Source organism: Ranitomeya imitator, chromosome 5 (assembly GCF_032444005.1).
Source record: "Ranitomeya imitator isolate aRanImi1 chromosome 5, aRanImi1.pri, whole genome shotgun sequence".
In the NCBI taxonomy this organism is placed as follows: Eukaryota; Metazoa; Chordata; class Amphibia; order Anura; family Dendrobatidae; genus Ranitomeya; species Ranitomeya imitator.
Genome location: NC_091286.1, coordinates 198,889,637 through 198,901,946, shown reverse-complemented (window position 1 = coordinate 198,901,946; position 12,310 = coordinate 198,889,637). Strand labels below are relative to the sequence as shown.

At 46.0% G+C, this 12,310-nt stretch overlaps 1 protein-coding gene across 2 annotated transcripts in view; it reads right to left on the bottom strand.

Moving 5' to 3' along the window:
- The window catches only part of RAB4A (RAB4A, member RAS oncogene family), a 124,082-nt gene that overhangs the window by 48,382 nt on the left and 63,390 nt on the right, over positions 1 to 12,310 (bottom strand). The window contains exons 4-5 of one of the 2 annotated variants that reach the window (XM_069769495.1): positions 11,535 to 11,597; positions 6,924 to 7,078 (exon numbers count right to left, since the gene is read on the bottom strand). In XM_069769495.1, the coding sequence (XP_069625596.1) occupies positions 6,924 to 7,078; positions 11,535 to 11,597 (218 nt within the window). The remainder of the gene's footprint in view (positions 1 to 6,923; positions 7,079 to 11,534; positions 11,598 to 12,310) is intronic. The other variant, XM_069769494.1, reaches the window with a different exon arrangement.

Below are 12,310 nucleotides of genomic sequence, written 5' to 3'. Positions count from 1 at the left end.
TGTTCAAGGCCTCACATAACTCCGATAGCGGCCGGATTCCCACCGCCCAATTCTTTGCACCACCTCCGGAGCCAACCCGTTTCGTGCCGCCTCGGTGGCAGCCCCAATCCTGAAAGAATGGGAGGCGAACCTGGCCGCATCTACCCCGATGGCCTTTAAACACTGCCGAAAAACCGCTACAAACTGATATTTGGACAGGAAAGACCCATCCTCGTGACACAACAAAGGCCCATCACCCCGCGGATGCAACCTAACAAAAACCTGCCAGCAACGAATAGGACACATAACAGAACCAGGAACTGCGCCCAAAACAACCTTTTTACCCCGCCCCATCTGATCTGTCTTAGACTTCCGAATCCAGAACTGCATTGACCCATCGGAAACAAAAACGTCCACCGCCCACAGGCCCCCTTGACGAACCGTAGTAGGCGACACCAGTTCCCCAATCCTCAACGCTCCGTAAAAGGCCAAGGAAAAAGCTAAGCGAAATAGCGCAACCTCGAAACTGGAAACGCATACGTCACTCAAACGTGCCCCCAACCGCTCCAACATTTCAAAGGACACCGGGCGCCTACAATCTCCTCGGCTGCCTGATCTTCTCAGCCCCTTCGCAGCCTGCTTCACCAGAAAGGACTTTGTCACGTCCTGAAAACCCCGAAGCCTGAAACCAAAGGCTAAAGCCGCAATCGTCCTATCCACCTTCGCTGCCGACCATCCCTGATCCGCCCCATGTCTCAACCACAGCAACAATGCCCCCACCTGATCAAAACCCGTACTCCCGACACCACAAGTCGCCAGCCAACTCTCCCAACTGTTCCATACCGCCTGATAAACCGACCACGTACTCGGGGCTAAAGACGCTTGGATTAAAGGCTCTGCAGCCCGGACACCACGTTCCAAAGTTCCGCCGGGCATTCCAGGCCTGTCTCCTCGGCATCCGGCGCCAGCGACCGGAAACGCTCTCACTGGAAACGAGACAAAGAATCGGCAACACAATTATTAACACCAGGCACATGTGAAGCTGTGAAATAAGCATTCAGGTGTAAACAAGACAAAACCAACTGCCGAAGCACTCTGATCACCGGGGGAGACGCCGTCGTCAAACTGTTAATGGCGCACACCACAGCCATATTATCACAGTTAAAGCGCACCCTTTTGTTCCGAAATTCGTCGCCCCAGATCCGCACCGCCACCAAAATCGGAAAAATTTCCAACAACGTGATGTTCCGCACCAAACCTGTTTCAACCCAGGCTTCTGGCCACCTGGCCGCACTCCAACGGCCCCCAAAAAAGGCCCCAAAACCAATACCGCCTGAAGCGTCAGTGAACAAGTCTAAATCAGCATTGCCCACTGTCTCCTCCATCATTAATGAACGCCCGTTGTAACAGGACAAAAAACGGTCCCAAACCTCCAAGTCAGCCTTGTGCTCAGCTGACAAACGCACAAAATGATGCGGGGCGGTGACCCCGGCCGTAGCACTGGCCAATCTACGTGAAAAAATTCTCCCCATGGGAATAATTCGACACGCAAAATTCAACTTCCCCAAGAGCGACTGCACCTCACGCAGTGGCAATTTTTTCACACGCCTAGCTCGCGCCACCTCGTCCCTCAAACCCAAAACCTTGTCCACCGGCAACCTAAACTCCCACTTCTCAGAATCGATGACAATGCCCAAAAAAGACAAGCTCGTACACGGGCCCTCCGTCTTGCCCGGTGCCAACGGGACCCCGAAGCGCTCCGCCACCCAAACAACTGTCCTTAACAGGACCTCACAACATTGAGACTGCCCAGGGCCTATACACAAGAAGTCATCCAAATAATGAATTACTGAGTCTAAACCGGACACATCCCGCACCGCCCACTCCAGAAAGGAACTGAAAGCCTCGAAATAAGCACACGACAGTGAACAGCCCATCGGCAAACATCGATCAACGTAGAACGCACCGTCCCAATAACAGCCTAACAACCTCACGCTATCGGGATGAACGGGCAACAAACGAAAGGCCGACTCAATATCAGTCTTGGCCAACAACGCTCCCTTGCCGCAAATGCGCACCCACCTGGCTGCTTCATCAAATGAAGTATAAACCACCGAACAAAGCTCCGGATCAATCCCATCGTTAACCGACCTCCCCTTCGGGTATGACAAATGCTGAATGAGCCGGAACTTATTCGGCTCTTTCTTGGGCACAACGCCCAGGGGTGACACAACCAAATCCTCCAAAGGGGGGGTAAGAAAAGGACCAGACATCCTCCCCAACGCCACCTCTTTGCCCAACTTTTCAGACACCACCGAAGCGTGCAACCCGGCCGATTTCAGGTTCTTCAGCGTCGGTGGTATCGCAAAACCCGGAGCCGGTATAGAAAAACCAACATCAAACCCAGCCCGGAGCAACTCTGCCCCCTCCCTATCGGGATACCTATTTAGATAGGGGGCCATCGCGTCCAACCTCACCGGAGTCGCCCCCTTTGGGATTACCCTCAGGCTTCCCTTTCTTCTTAAAACATTTGGAGGCTCCGTGGGAGGCACCATTGCAGTGCGAGCACAAATGCTTGAACTTGCAAGTCGCCCCGAACTTACATTGGCCCTCGTTGAACTGCCAACACACGCCATGCTTCTGACTTCCGGATTGACCCGCCTGACCCCCGGCTCCCGCAGAGGAACCCTGTCCAAAGCCTTGGCCGGAAGTTCCGGCCCCCCCTTGAAAGGATTGACCAAACTTCGTCGGCGCCATTACGCGTAACCACAAACCGATGTCCTTCTGATCCCATCTGATCGCTGGACGAACCGCCTTCCGCTGCCGAAACTGCTCATCATACCTTGACCATGCTTGACCACCATAAACCCTATGCGCCTCCCCTATGGAATCCATATAACAAAACAAGGCTGAGCAATTCTCGGGAGCCTTTTCGCCAATAACACTTGCCAAAATCGCAAATGCCTGAAGCCAGTTCACAACCGTCTGAGGAATAAGTCGCCAACGCCGCTTCTCCTCATCCTCCTTCTTACTATCCTCTTTTTTATTCTTGTCCAAGTTAAATTTCTCCAGTGGTAACAGTGAAAATATCTCCACGTACTCATCTTTCCAAATCTTCTCGCGCACTTCCTTCTTCAAATGCGCCCCCAACGGCCCTTCAAAGCACACATACACCTCACCACGTGCCTTATCATCCAGCCGAATACCCCCTTCCTTCTCCTTCTCCGTCTGTACTGACACCGAGACCGGCTCAGCCGACCTACCCTGGTCACCTGAACCGCTGCCCAACAACGTTAACCCTGAATCGGACGATCCGACCCAAGCTGACAAAGGGGACGGCCCTGCCCTACCACTGTTCAACCGTGACAACAACTCACCCACTCCTTCCCGACTCGTATCCCCACGCACCGCGACTCCCTCGCCGCGCTCCACACACCCCCCAACCCGATCAACCGCAGTCATAATCGGCGTCGACAACGCCGGGGACAAACAAAACATAGAATGGTTCTCACCAGGCTGCAGGGGAGCTGCAGTCCCCCCAGCCGCAGACGTCGTCGCCGTCCCGCCGTCTCTTGCCTGCGAAGCCGTCTGTGCGTCCACCCGGACGTGGACCTCGCTCCTCACCGATCCAGCTGCTCCGCCCCCAGCAGAGGGGACCGAGCCGACTCCGTCACTCCAGGAGGCCGCCAGGAATCCGTCGGGCCCAGACCCGGACCCGCTGACCACAGCGCTGCCATCTGCCGCCATCCCATAGAGTGGTGCGGGCCCGATCGCAGGTGCATGGGGGGAATGGCATGCCCCGGCTGAGTCTGGCAGCCCTGCCGAGTCTGGGGCGCCGCTTGCAACTAGGATGCTCCCCCGCTGTCTCGTGGCGCCGCGGCCCGCCGTGCCCATACCACGTCCAGCAGCCGCTCTGGCGCGCGTGGGACCAGACCCCCCAGTGGATGAGGGAGAGGGCCCTACTGCCGCCGCAGGCCCCAGCGCAGCAGGTGGATTCCTCCCGGACCGCGGCCTGCTGGGGCGCTTACACGCAGGCGCGCGGCCCGGAGGGTCCCGAGAGGGGCTCCTGCGCCGTCGCTGGGGAGTCGGGGCAGCATCGGGGGATAGCCGCTGAGGGGGGCGCACGCGCCTGGGCCGCCGCTCGCCAGGCCCAGCCGCTGAGGGATCAGCGCCGCTGCTGCCGCCACCGCTGGAACCGCTCAATACTCCTGCTACCTGTGCCTCCAGCCAGCCGGGCGGCTGCGACGCCGCCGCCGCCCGCAACTGCGAAAGCACTCTTTTTATGGCCGCCATTGCAGGAGGAACGGATGCTCCCTCCTGCTCCAGATTCTGTAGAGCGGGAAGTGAACCGCTCCACCCCCCGCTCCCATCATCCCCTTCTCCACCACTACCCCTCCCCCTGGAACGAACGACACGCCCCCACCACTTGTCGCCTGCTCCAAACCCCCTGTCATGGCGGCTTCCACCTACGCCGCCCGGGGGGGGGAGGGGCGGGCGGCTCGCTCCAGCCTGTCTGGAAACTAGGCATCACATTATTCAGCTTCCTTTAACCTACATGCCCACATAGAAGGCTTAGGACGGTTGACGCTGGGACACCAAGTTGCATTTTAGTTTGCAATTTTTACTTTAGCAAAAATTTTGCTGAATTTTAATCAGGTTTATGCTACAAAACTGGTGTAAACTGCTTGATGAATTGGATAACTGCCAATGATTTTAGGTCAAATCTGTATGTAGGTAAGGAATGGTCTAAAAGACAGGAAAAAGTTGTCGTCAATGGTACGTTCTCTAAATGGGATATAGTCAGCAGTGGGGACTGCAGGGTTCTGTGCTAGGACCGATTCTTTTTAACCTCTTTATTAATGAGCTTGTGGATGGGATTGAGAGTAAAGTGTCAGTCTTTGCTGAGAACACCAAACTATGTACGATATTAAAAACTGACCTTGGCATTAAAATGTTAGAAAACGATCTGAAGAAGATGATTGAATGGGAAAACACTTAGTAAATGAGGTTTAATGTAGATAAATGTAGAGTTATGCACCTAAGATGGAGTAATCCTATCTATATATATATAATTGTCTAAGGGGTACTTCCGTCTGTCTGTCTGTAACGGAAATCCTGTGTCGCTGATTGGTCTCGCGAGCTGCCTGTCCTGGCTGCCACGGCCAATCAGCAACGGGCGTAGTCAGGCTGAGAATTAGTCCCTCCCTACTTCCATCCAGTCAGTGCCCGGCGCCCGCTCCATACTCCCGTCCAGTCACCGCTTACACAGGGTTAATGCCAGCGTTAACGGACGGCGTTATGCCGCGGGTAACGCACTCAGTTAACACTGCTATGAACCCTGTGTGTCCCCAACTTTTTACTATTGATGCTGCCTATGCAACATCACTAGTAAAAAGATCTACTGTTAAAAATAAAAAAAAATAAAAAACCTGCTATTCTCACCTTCCGTCGTCCGTCGATGCACTCACGCCTGCCGCCAGCTTCCGTTCCCAGAGATGCATTACGAAAATACCCAGAAGACTTAGCGGTCTCGCGAGACCGCTAAGTTATATGGGTAATTTCGCAATGCATCCTGGGAACGAAAGATGGCGGCAGCCGCGTGCGCATTGGCACAGCTTGGCTGGACCCCGGCGGGTGAGTATATAACTATTTTTTATTTTAATCACACGGTGAGTGGCCAGGCCCGAGCGTAGTGATCTATGTGTACAGTGGCCCCAGCTGTGCGGAGTAGTCGTGTATCATATGAAGCTGTATGAGACTATTTACTTCTATGGCCAGTGTTAGATACTATGTGGGCTGTGCTATATATTACGTGGGTTGTGTTATTTATTACATGGCCAGTGTTATATACTACGTGGCCTGTATATACTGCGTGGCTGCTATATACTGCGTGGCTGCTATATACTGCGTGGACTGTGTTATATACTACGTGGGCTGTGTTATATACTACGTGGCCTGTATTAACGCATCGGGTATTCTACAATATGTATGTATGTATGTATGTATGTATGTATAGAGCAGCCACATAGTATATAGCACAGTCCACGTAGTACTCCTATATACTACGTGGCCTGTGCTATATACTATGTGGCTGCTATATACATACATATTCTAGAATACCCGATGCATTAGAATCGGGCCACCATCTAGTTGAAGCATATACACTAAATGGGAGTATAATTGGGACTACAGAACAGGAGAAGGACTTGGGTATTCTGGTTACAAGTAAGCTGAGCAGCAGTACTCAGTGTCAAGCAGCAAACAAGATTTTAGGGTGTATGAAAACAGATATAATCCTGCATGTTGTTACAACTTTATAAATCACTGGTGAGGCCACATCTGAAATATGGGATCCAGTTTTGGGCTTCACATTTTACAAAGGATATTCAGAAGTTACAGTCAGTTCAAATTTGGGCAACTAGATTATTACAAGGGATGGAAGGCCTCTCATATCCTCAGAGTTTGGAAAAATTTGGTTTGTTTAGCTTAGAAAAAAGACGCCGCAGAGGGGATCTCATTTACATGTATAAATATATGTGTTGTCAGTACAGAGGACTTACACATGAGTTATTCCTTACAAAGACCATTCTAAGGACCATTACGAGTGGAAGAAAGGAGATTCCGACAGCTAAACAGGAAAGGGTTCTCTACAGTTCGAGCAGTCAGACTGTGGAATGCTGACCACAGGAGGTAGTAATGGCAGACACTATGACAGATTTAAAAAAAAATGGCTGGATAATTTCCTCAGTACAAATATTATTGTGGGTGATAGTTCATTTAGTGACAGAATGATCAATTGGTGGAGAAAGGCTGAACTTGATGGACCTAGGTCTATTTCCATCCAATGTAACCGTGACTGTAAACATGAATGATTCTGCCCAGAATCATTGTGGATATTTTCCTCTACATATTCACATATATTAATTGAATACATTGTTACTTACCATTTTCTTGCGCAAATCGAGAAGCTTCCAAAAATGTAACTTCACGGTCAGCATCCAAGTCTTTTTTGTTCCCACAAAGGATTATTACAATGTTCTGACTAGCCAGCATTCGAGCATCTGTAAGCCAGTTGGTGAGAGCATTGTAGGTTTCTCGACTGTGTTTGGAATAAAAAAAAATATATGTTTTTAAAAAGTTGAAATGAAATGGTAACGATACTTCTGTTAAGTGAACTATTAACATGCATGATGCAGACATTGGAGTTTACACTGATTACAAGCTATATAAAGAAAAAAAAAATGTTGCTTTTTATCCTTTATTACGATTATAGGTGTCCTTCCATATTGTTGATGAACCCTTCTGCAACAATTAAAGACAGTTGAAAAAAGGATATCCTGATATCTGTGATTCAATCTCTTACTCAACATTTTGATTACTATGTAAATGAGCTGTTAAGATCTATGGGCGAACACAGGTCTGCTTGAGAATCTGCCAATAGAGGTTATTTTAACCCATTCACCCCTGGACCATTTTCAATTTTCGTTTTTTCCTTCCCTTCTTCCAAGAGCCATTACTTTTTACTATTCCATCAATATGGCTATGTGAGGGCTTGTTTTTTGCAGGACCAGTTGTACTTCTGAATGACACCATTGATTTTACAATAGACTTTACTGGAAAATGGGAATAAAATTCCCAAGTGTGATGAAATTGCAAATAAAAAAAAAAAAAGTACAATGCCACAATTGATTTTTTATTTTTTTTTACCATGTTCACTATATGTTCAAATTAACCTGGAAACTTGATTCCCTAGGTCAGTACGACTATGCAGTTACTAAACATGTATAGTTGCTTTTTAAGTTGTGAAAATAAACTTGGAAATATGCATTCCTTTTATTTTTTTTTTTTTGCTTTGTCGCCATTTTATGAAATTTGTAACATTTTCATTTTTCAGGATATGAGGCTGGGTAGGGGCTCATTTTTTGCGTTCGGAGATGACAATTTTACTCATACCATTTTGCGGTAGATCTGATGTTTTGATCGCCTCATATTGCATTTCATTGCAATGTTGTGGCAGCCCCAAAAAATTCAATTCTGGAGTTTTTTCTTGTTACACCGTTTACCAATCAGATTATTTTATATTTTGATAGATCAAAAATTTCTGAATGCAGAGATACCCAATTTTTTTTTTAATTGTTTTATTTTCAATGCTGCAAAAATGTTTATTTTAGTTTTTTTTTATATTTTTTTTAAACGTTTTTTTTTTTTTTTTTTTTTACTCTATTTAATATTCTCCTGAGGAAACATGAAGCTTCATTTGTGTATCAGAAATCACAATCTCTTATGAACGCTGGCCATGACCCACCGGTCACAGGTGTATATAATGACAGGCATGGGAAGTCATCAGCAGACCCCACTGTTATGACAACCCATCGGCATACAGAGATGGACATGGGCACCAATGGGCGAGATTAATGACACGCTTCTGGCCAGCGCATGTTAAATCCAGCTGTCAGAGATTGACAGTGGGATTTAACTGGTTAACAGGCACATGATGTCATCTATTAAAGGCACATGATGACTGATTAAATCATTCCTGATGTACTGGGAAAGATGTGGGCTCCGTGTGTGAGCCCGCATCAAAGTCAGGGAGACTACATATGTCATGAAGGGGTTAAAATGAAAGGGAGCTCTACCTGAGTGAGACATGTAATGACTGACAGTCTTCTCTTCTGATCCACATGTCTCACACTGGTACCTTCCCCTTTCATTAAAAATAAGCTCTAGAGAAGATTCACGTCCAGCCCATAAATCTTAATAGGTGATTCACATATTGAGAAAGATGTGGATTACTCTGGAATCAGACATCGGTTTGCAGATATCAATATATTATTTTATTCAGCCTCATATAACCTGGATGCCCATATAGACAGCAGAGGGTTTATCCTATTTACCGATTCCCTTTAAAGCCTATTGTTTATCATTACTGGTCCTTGACCATACCACCATAAAACTCAGTTTTCTGTATGAAAACTAAGTCGGTGAATGTAATTGCAACTTGAAGCAACATTTCCCCAAAGCATGGCTGTCCAGAGAATGGCTTTCACAGACACTCTCACTAACAACACACCAGCTGGTAGGCTTGCACACAAAAGTGTTGGTGCCCCTCGTTTAATGACAGAAAAACCCATGGTCATAGAAATAATTTGAATCTGACAAAAGTAATAATAAATAAAGGATCTATGAAATTGAACAAATGAAAGTCAGACATTGCTATTCAACCATGCTTCCACAGAATTAAAAAATAAATAAAACTCATGAAATAGACCTGGACAGAAATGATGACACTCCTGAAAATAATGTGACAAAAGGGACATGTTAAATCAAGGTATGTCCACTAACTAGCATCACCGGTGTCTACAATCTTGGAATCAGTGAGTGGGCCTGCATATAGGGCTACAGATACTCACTGTGCTGTTTGGTGACATAGTGTATCTTCCCCTGATGAAGATGCCTTAGCAGCGTCGACACGCGTTGGGTTCCTATCCTCCTCCCCCTCCCCGCATTTATATATTTTCTGGATTCCTTTTACCCCAGCTCCATTCTCTGGATCACCCTACTTTATTTGATAGGACCAGCTATTGTATTACTGCCGTGCCCATACTACTTTTTGGGGCACGCTTATTTCTTTTTCTCCCCCTGGATACTTATGAGGGACTGACTCGGTAGCAGGTTCTGTTTTACTTGGTAATGTATTGGATGGGGTGCCAGATTAAGGACATTTGCACTTATGGGTCATACCAGTGAGCTTCTCTGGTCTGGTGTCTGACGTCCTATTTTGGACAATATTATACATCTATCACAGACCAGTGGTGCGATTGGGGCATATTGGTCACATGTAGGATCGAATTAACATATTCTCTTTAGTCAGACCTCTTTAGTGGGCAGTATCGGATATTAGACAATCATGTGTGTTGATGTTATTCTGTTCTAATCCTGCAATGTCTGCTATATGATTTATATGTTATTATGTGGATCCCTGTGACTGTCTTTGGGGGGGATGTGGATAGGTTGTTTTTGTTTTAATTGTTTTTAAATGTGTGCTTTTCCTTACTGTGCCTTTTGTGCGGGGTGAGGTGTTTTGGATAATAAAATTTGTTATATGCAGCTGATCCCACTGTGTGCATAGTCTTTCTCTTTTTTTGTTCTGTGTACCTCATATATGCACGTGGTTGATCTTCTTGAAACATATTTTTAGTGCGGTGCCCGCCTCTCTGCTCTTTGGAAATTGGTGACGTAGTGTGTATCACACTCAACATGGACCAGAGGAAGTGAAGAAAAAAGAGTTGTCTCGGGAGATTAGAAAGAAAATTATAGACAAACATGTTAAAGGTAAAAGTTATAAGACCATCTCCAAGCAGCTTGATGTTCCTGTGACTACAGTTGCACATATTATTCAAAAATTTAAGATCAGTGGGACTGTAGCCAACCTCCCTGAACGTGGCCGCAGGAGGAAAATTGATGACAAATCAAAGAGATGAATAAAACGAATGGTAACAAAAGAACCCAGAAAAACTTCTAAACAGATTAAAGGTGAACTTCAAGCTCAAGGAACATCAGTGTCAGATTGTACCATCTGTCTTTGTATGAACCAAATTGGACTTAATGGGAGACGACCAAGGAGGACACCAATGTTGAAAAAAAAATCATAAAAAAGCCAGAATGGAATTTGCCAAACTACATGTTGACAAGCCACAAAGCTTCTGGGAGAATGTTCTATGGACAGATGAGACAAAAATGGAACTTTTTGGCAAGGAACATCAGCTCTATGTTCACAGATGGAAAAATGAAGCATATCAAGAAAAAGAACACTGTCCCTGCTGTGAAACATGGAGGAGGCTCTGTGATGTTCTGGGGCTGCTTTGCTGCATCTGGCACAGGGTGTCTAGAATCTGTGCAGGGTATAATGAAATCTCAAGACTATCAAGGGATTCTAGAGAAAAATGTGCTGCCCAGTGTCAGAAAGCTTGGTCTCAGTAACAGGTCATGGGTCTTACAATAGGATAATGACCCAAAACATACAGCTAAAAACACCCAAGAATGGCTAAGAGGAAAACATTGGACTATTCTGAAGTGGCCTTCTATCAGCCCTGACCTAAATCCTATTGAGCATCTTTGGAAAGAGCTGAAACATGCCATATGGAAAAGGCAACATTCAAACAGGAGACAACTGGAGCCGTTTGCTCTTGAGGAGTGGGCCAAAATACCTTTTACAGGAATCGTTTGATTGCATCAAAAGGTTGTGCAACAAAATAAGAAGTTAAGGGTACCATCATTTCTGTCCAGGCCTATTTGATGAGTTTTATTATTTTTTAAATTCTGTGGAAGCATGGATGAAAAGCAATGTATGACTTTCATTTGTTCATTTTCATAAATTTTATATATTTTTTTTTTTACTTTTGTTAGATTCAAGTTATTTCTGTGACCAATCTGGGTTTTTCTGTCATTAAACGAGGGGTACCAACAATTTTGACCACGTGTGTAGCAGGTTAACGGCGTTGCCTGTTTAAATGGGAAGAGGAAATAACCTCACACAAACAGATTTTACATATTACCTTGTGATGTCATAGACAAGTAAAGCACCAGCAGCTCCTCTGTAATAACTCCGTGTAACAGATCTAAGCAAGAGACAACAAATTTAGTGTGGTGGCGTTTCAGTTTCAGGAGGTTGTCTCACTAGACATTTATGGCTTCTCCACCATATACACCATAAATGTCTATTAGATGGAGGTTTTCCCCATTAATAAATGGGGCCCTGACTTGTGGTGACAGGAGAAATGGCCGCACATGTGCACATCCTTTTCATTCACTGATGAAGTTTCAAATACAGTACGATCGGCTTTATTCTGAGCTCCTATAGCAGTGAATGCAGAAAATTGATGCACGCATGGCCGCCTACACTGGCTGCAGGTCCCGAAAGACTGAATCTGTATCTATTAGACAGACATTTATTGCATATCAACAAGATTCACCATAACTGTCGGATAAAATACTTTTATTATAACATATGCATTAAGAACAAAAAAAAAAAAAAAAACACAAAACAAGTTTCTACCAAACTGCAAAAAGAGTAAAAAAAAAAAAAAAAAAAAAAAACTTACTACAACTAGAATATTAAAGGCAGAGCTCAATATGTGGGGAGCAAGTTTAAAAGATTAACTTTCTTTTCGGCAGAGTATGGATGGGAGTAAGAAGATAAAACTTCAGAAGTAGTTAAAGGGATATTCTCAAGTTGTCTCTTGAGCAGCTCAGATCGGTGGTTTGTTCTGATGATGATTGTTCTGATGATCGCTGCTATGTAGCTGAGCCGATCAAGTTGTGCCAGCTTCTA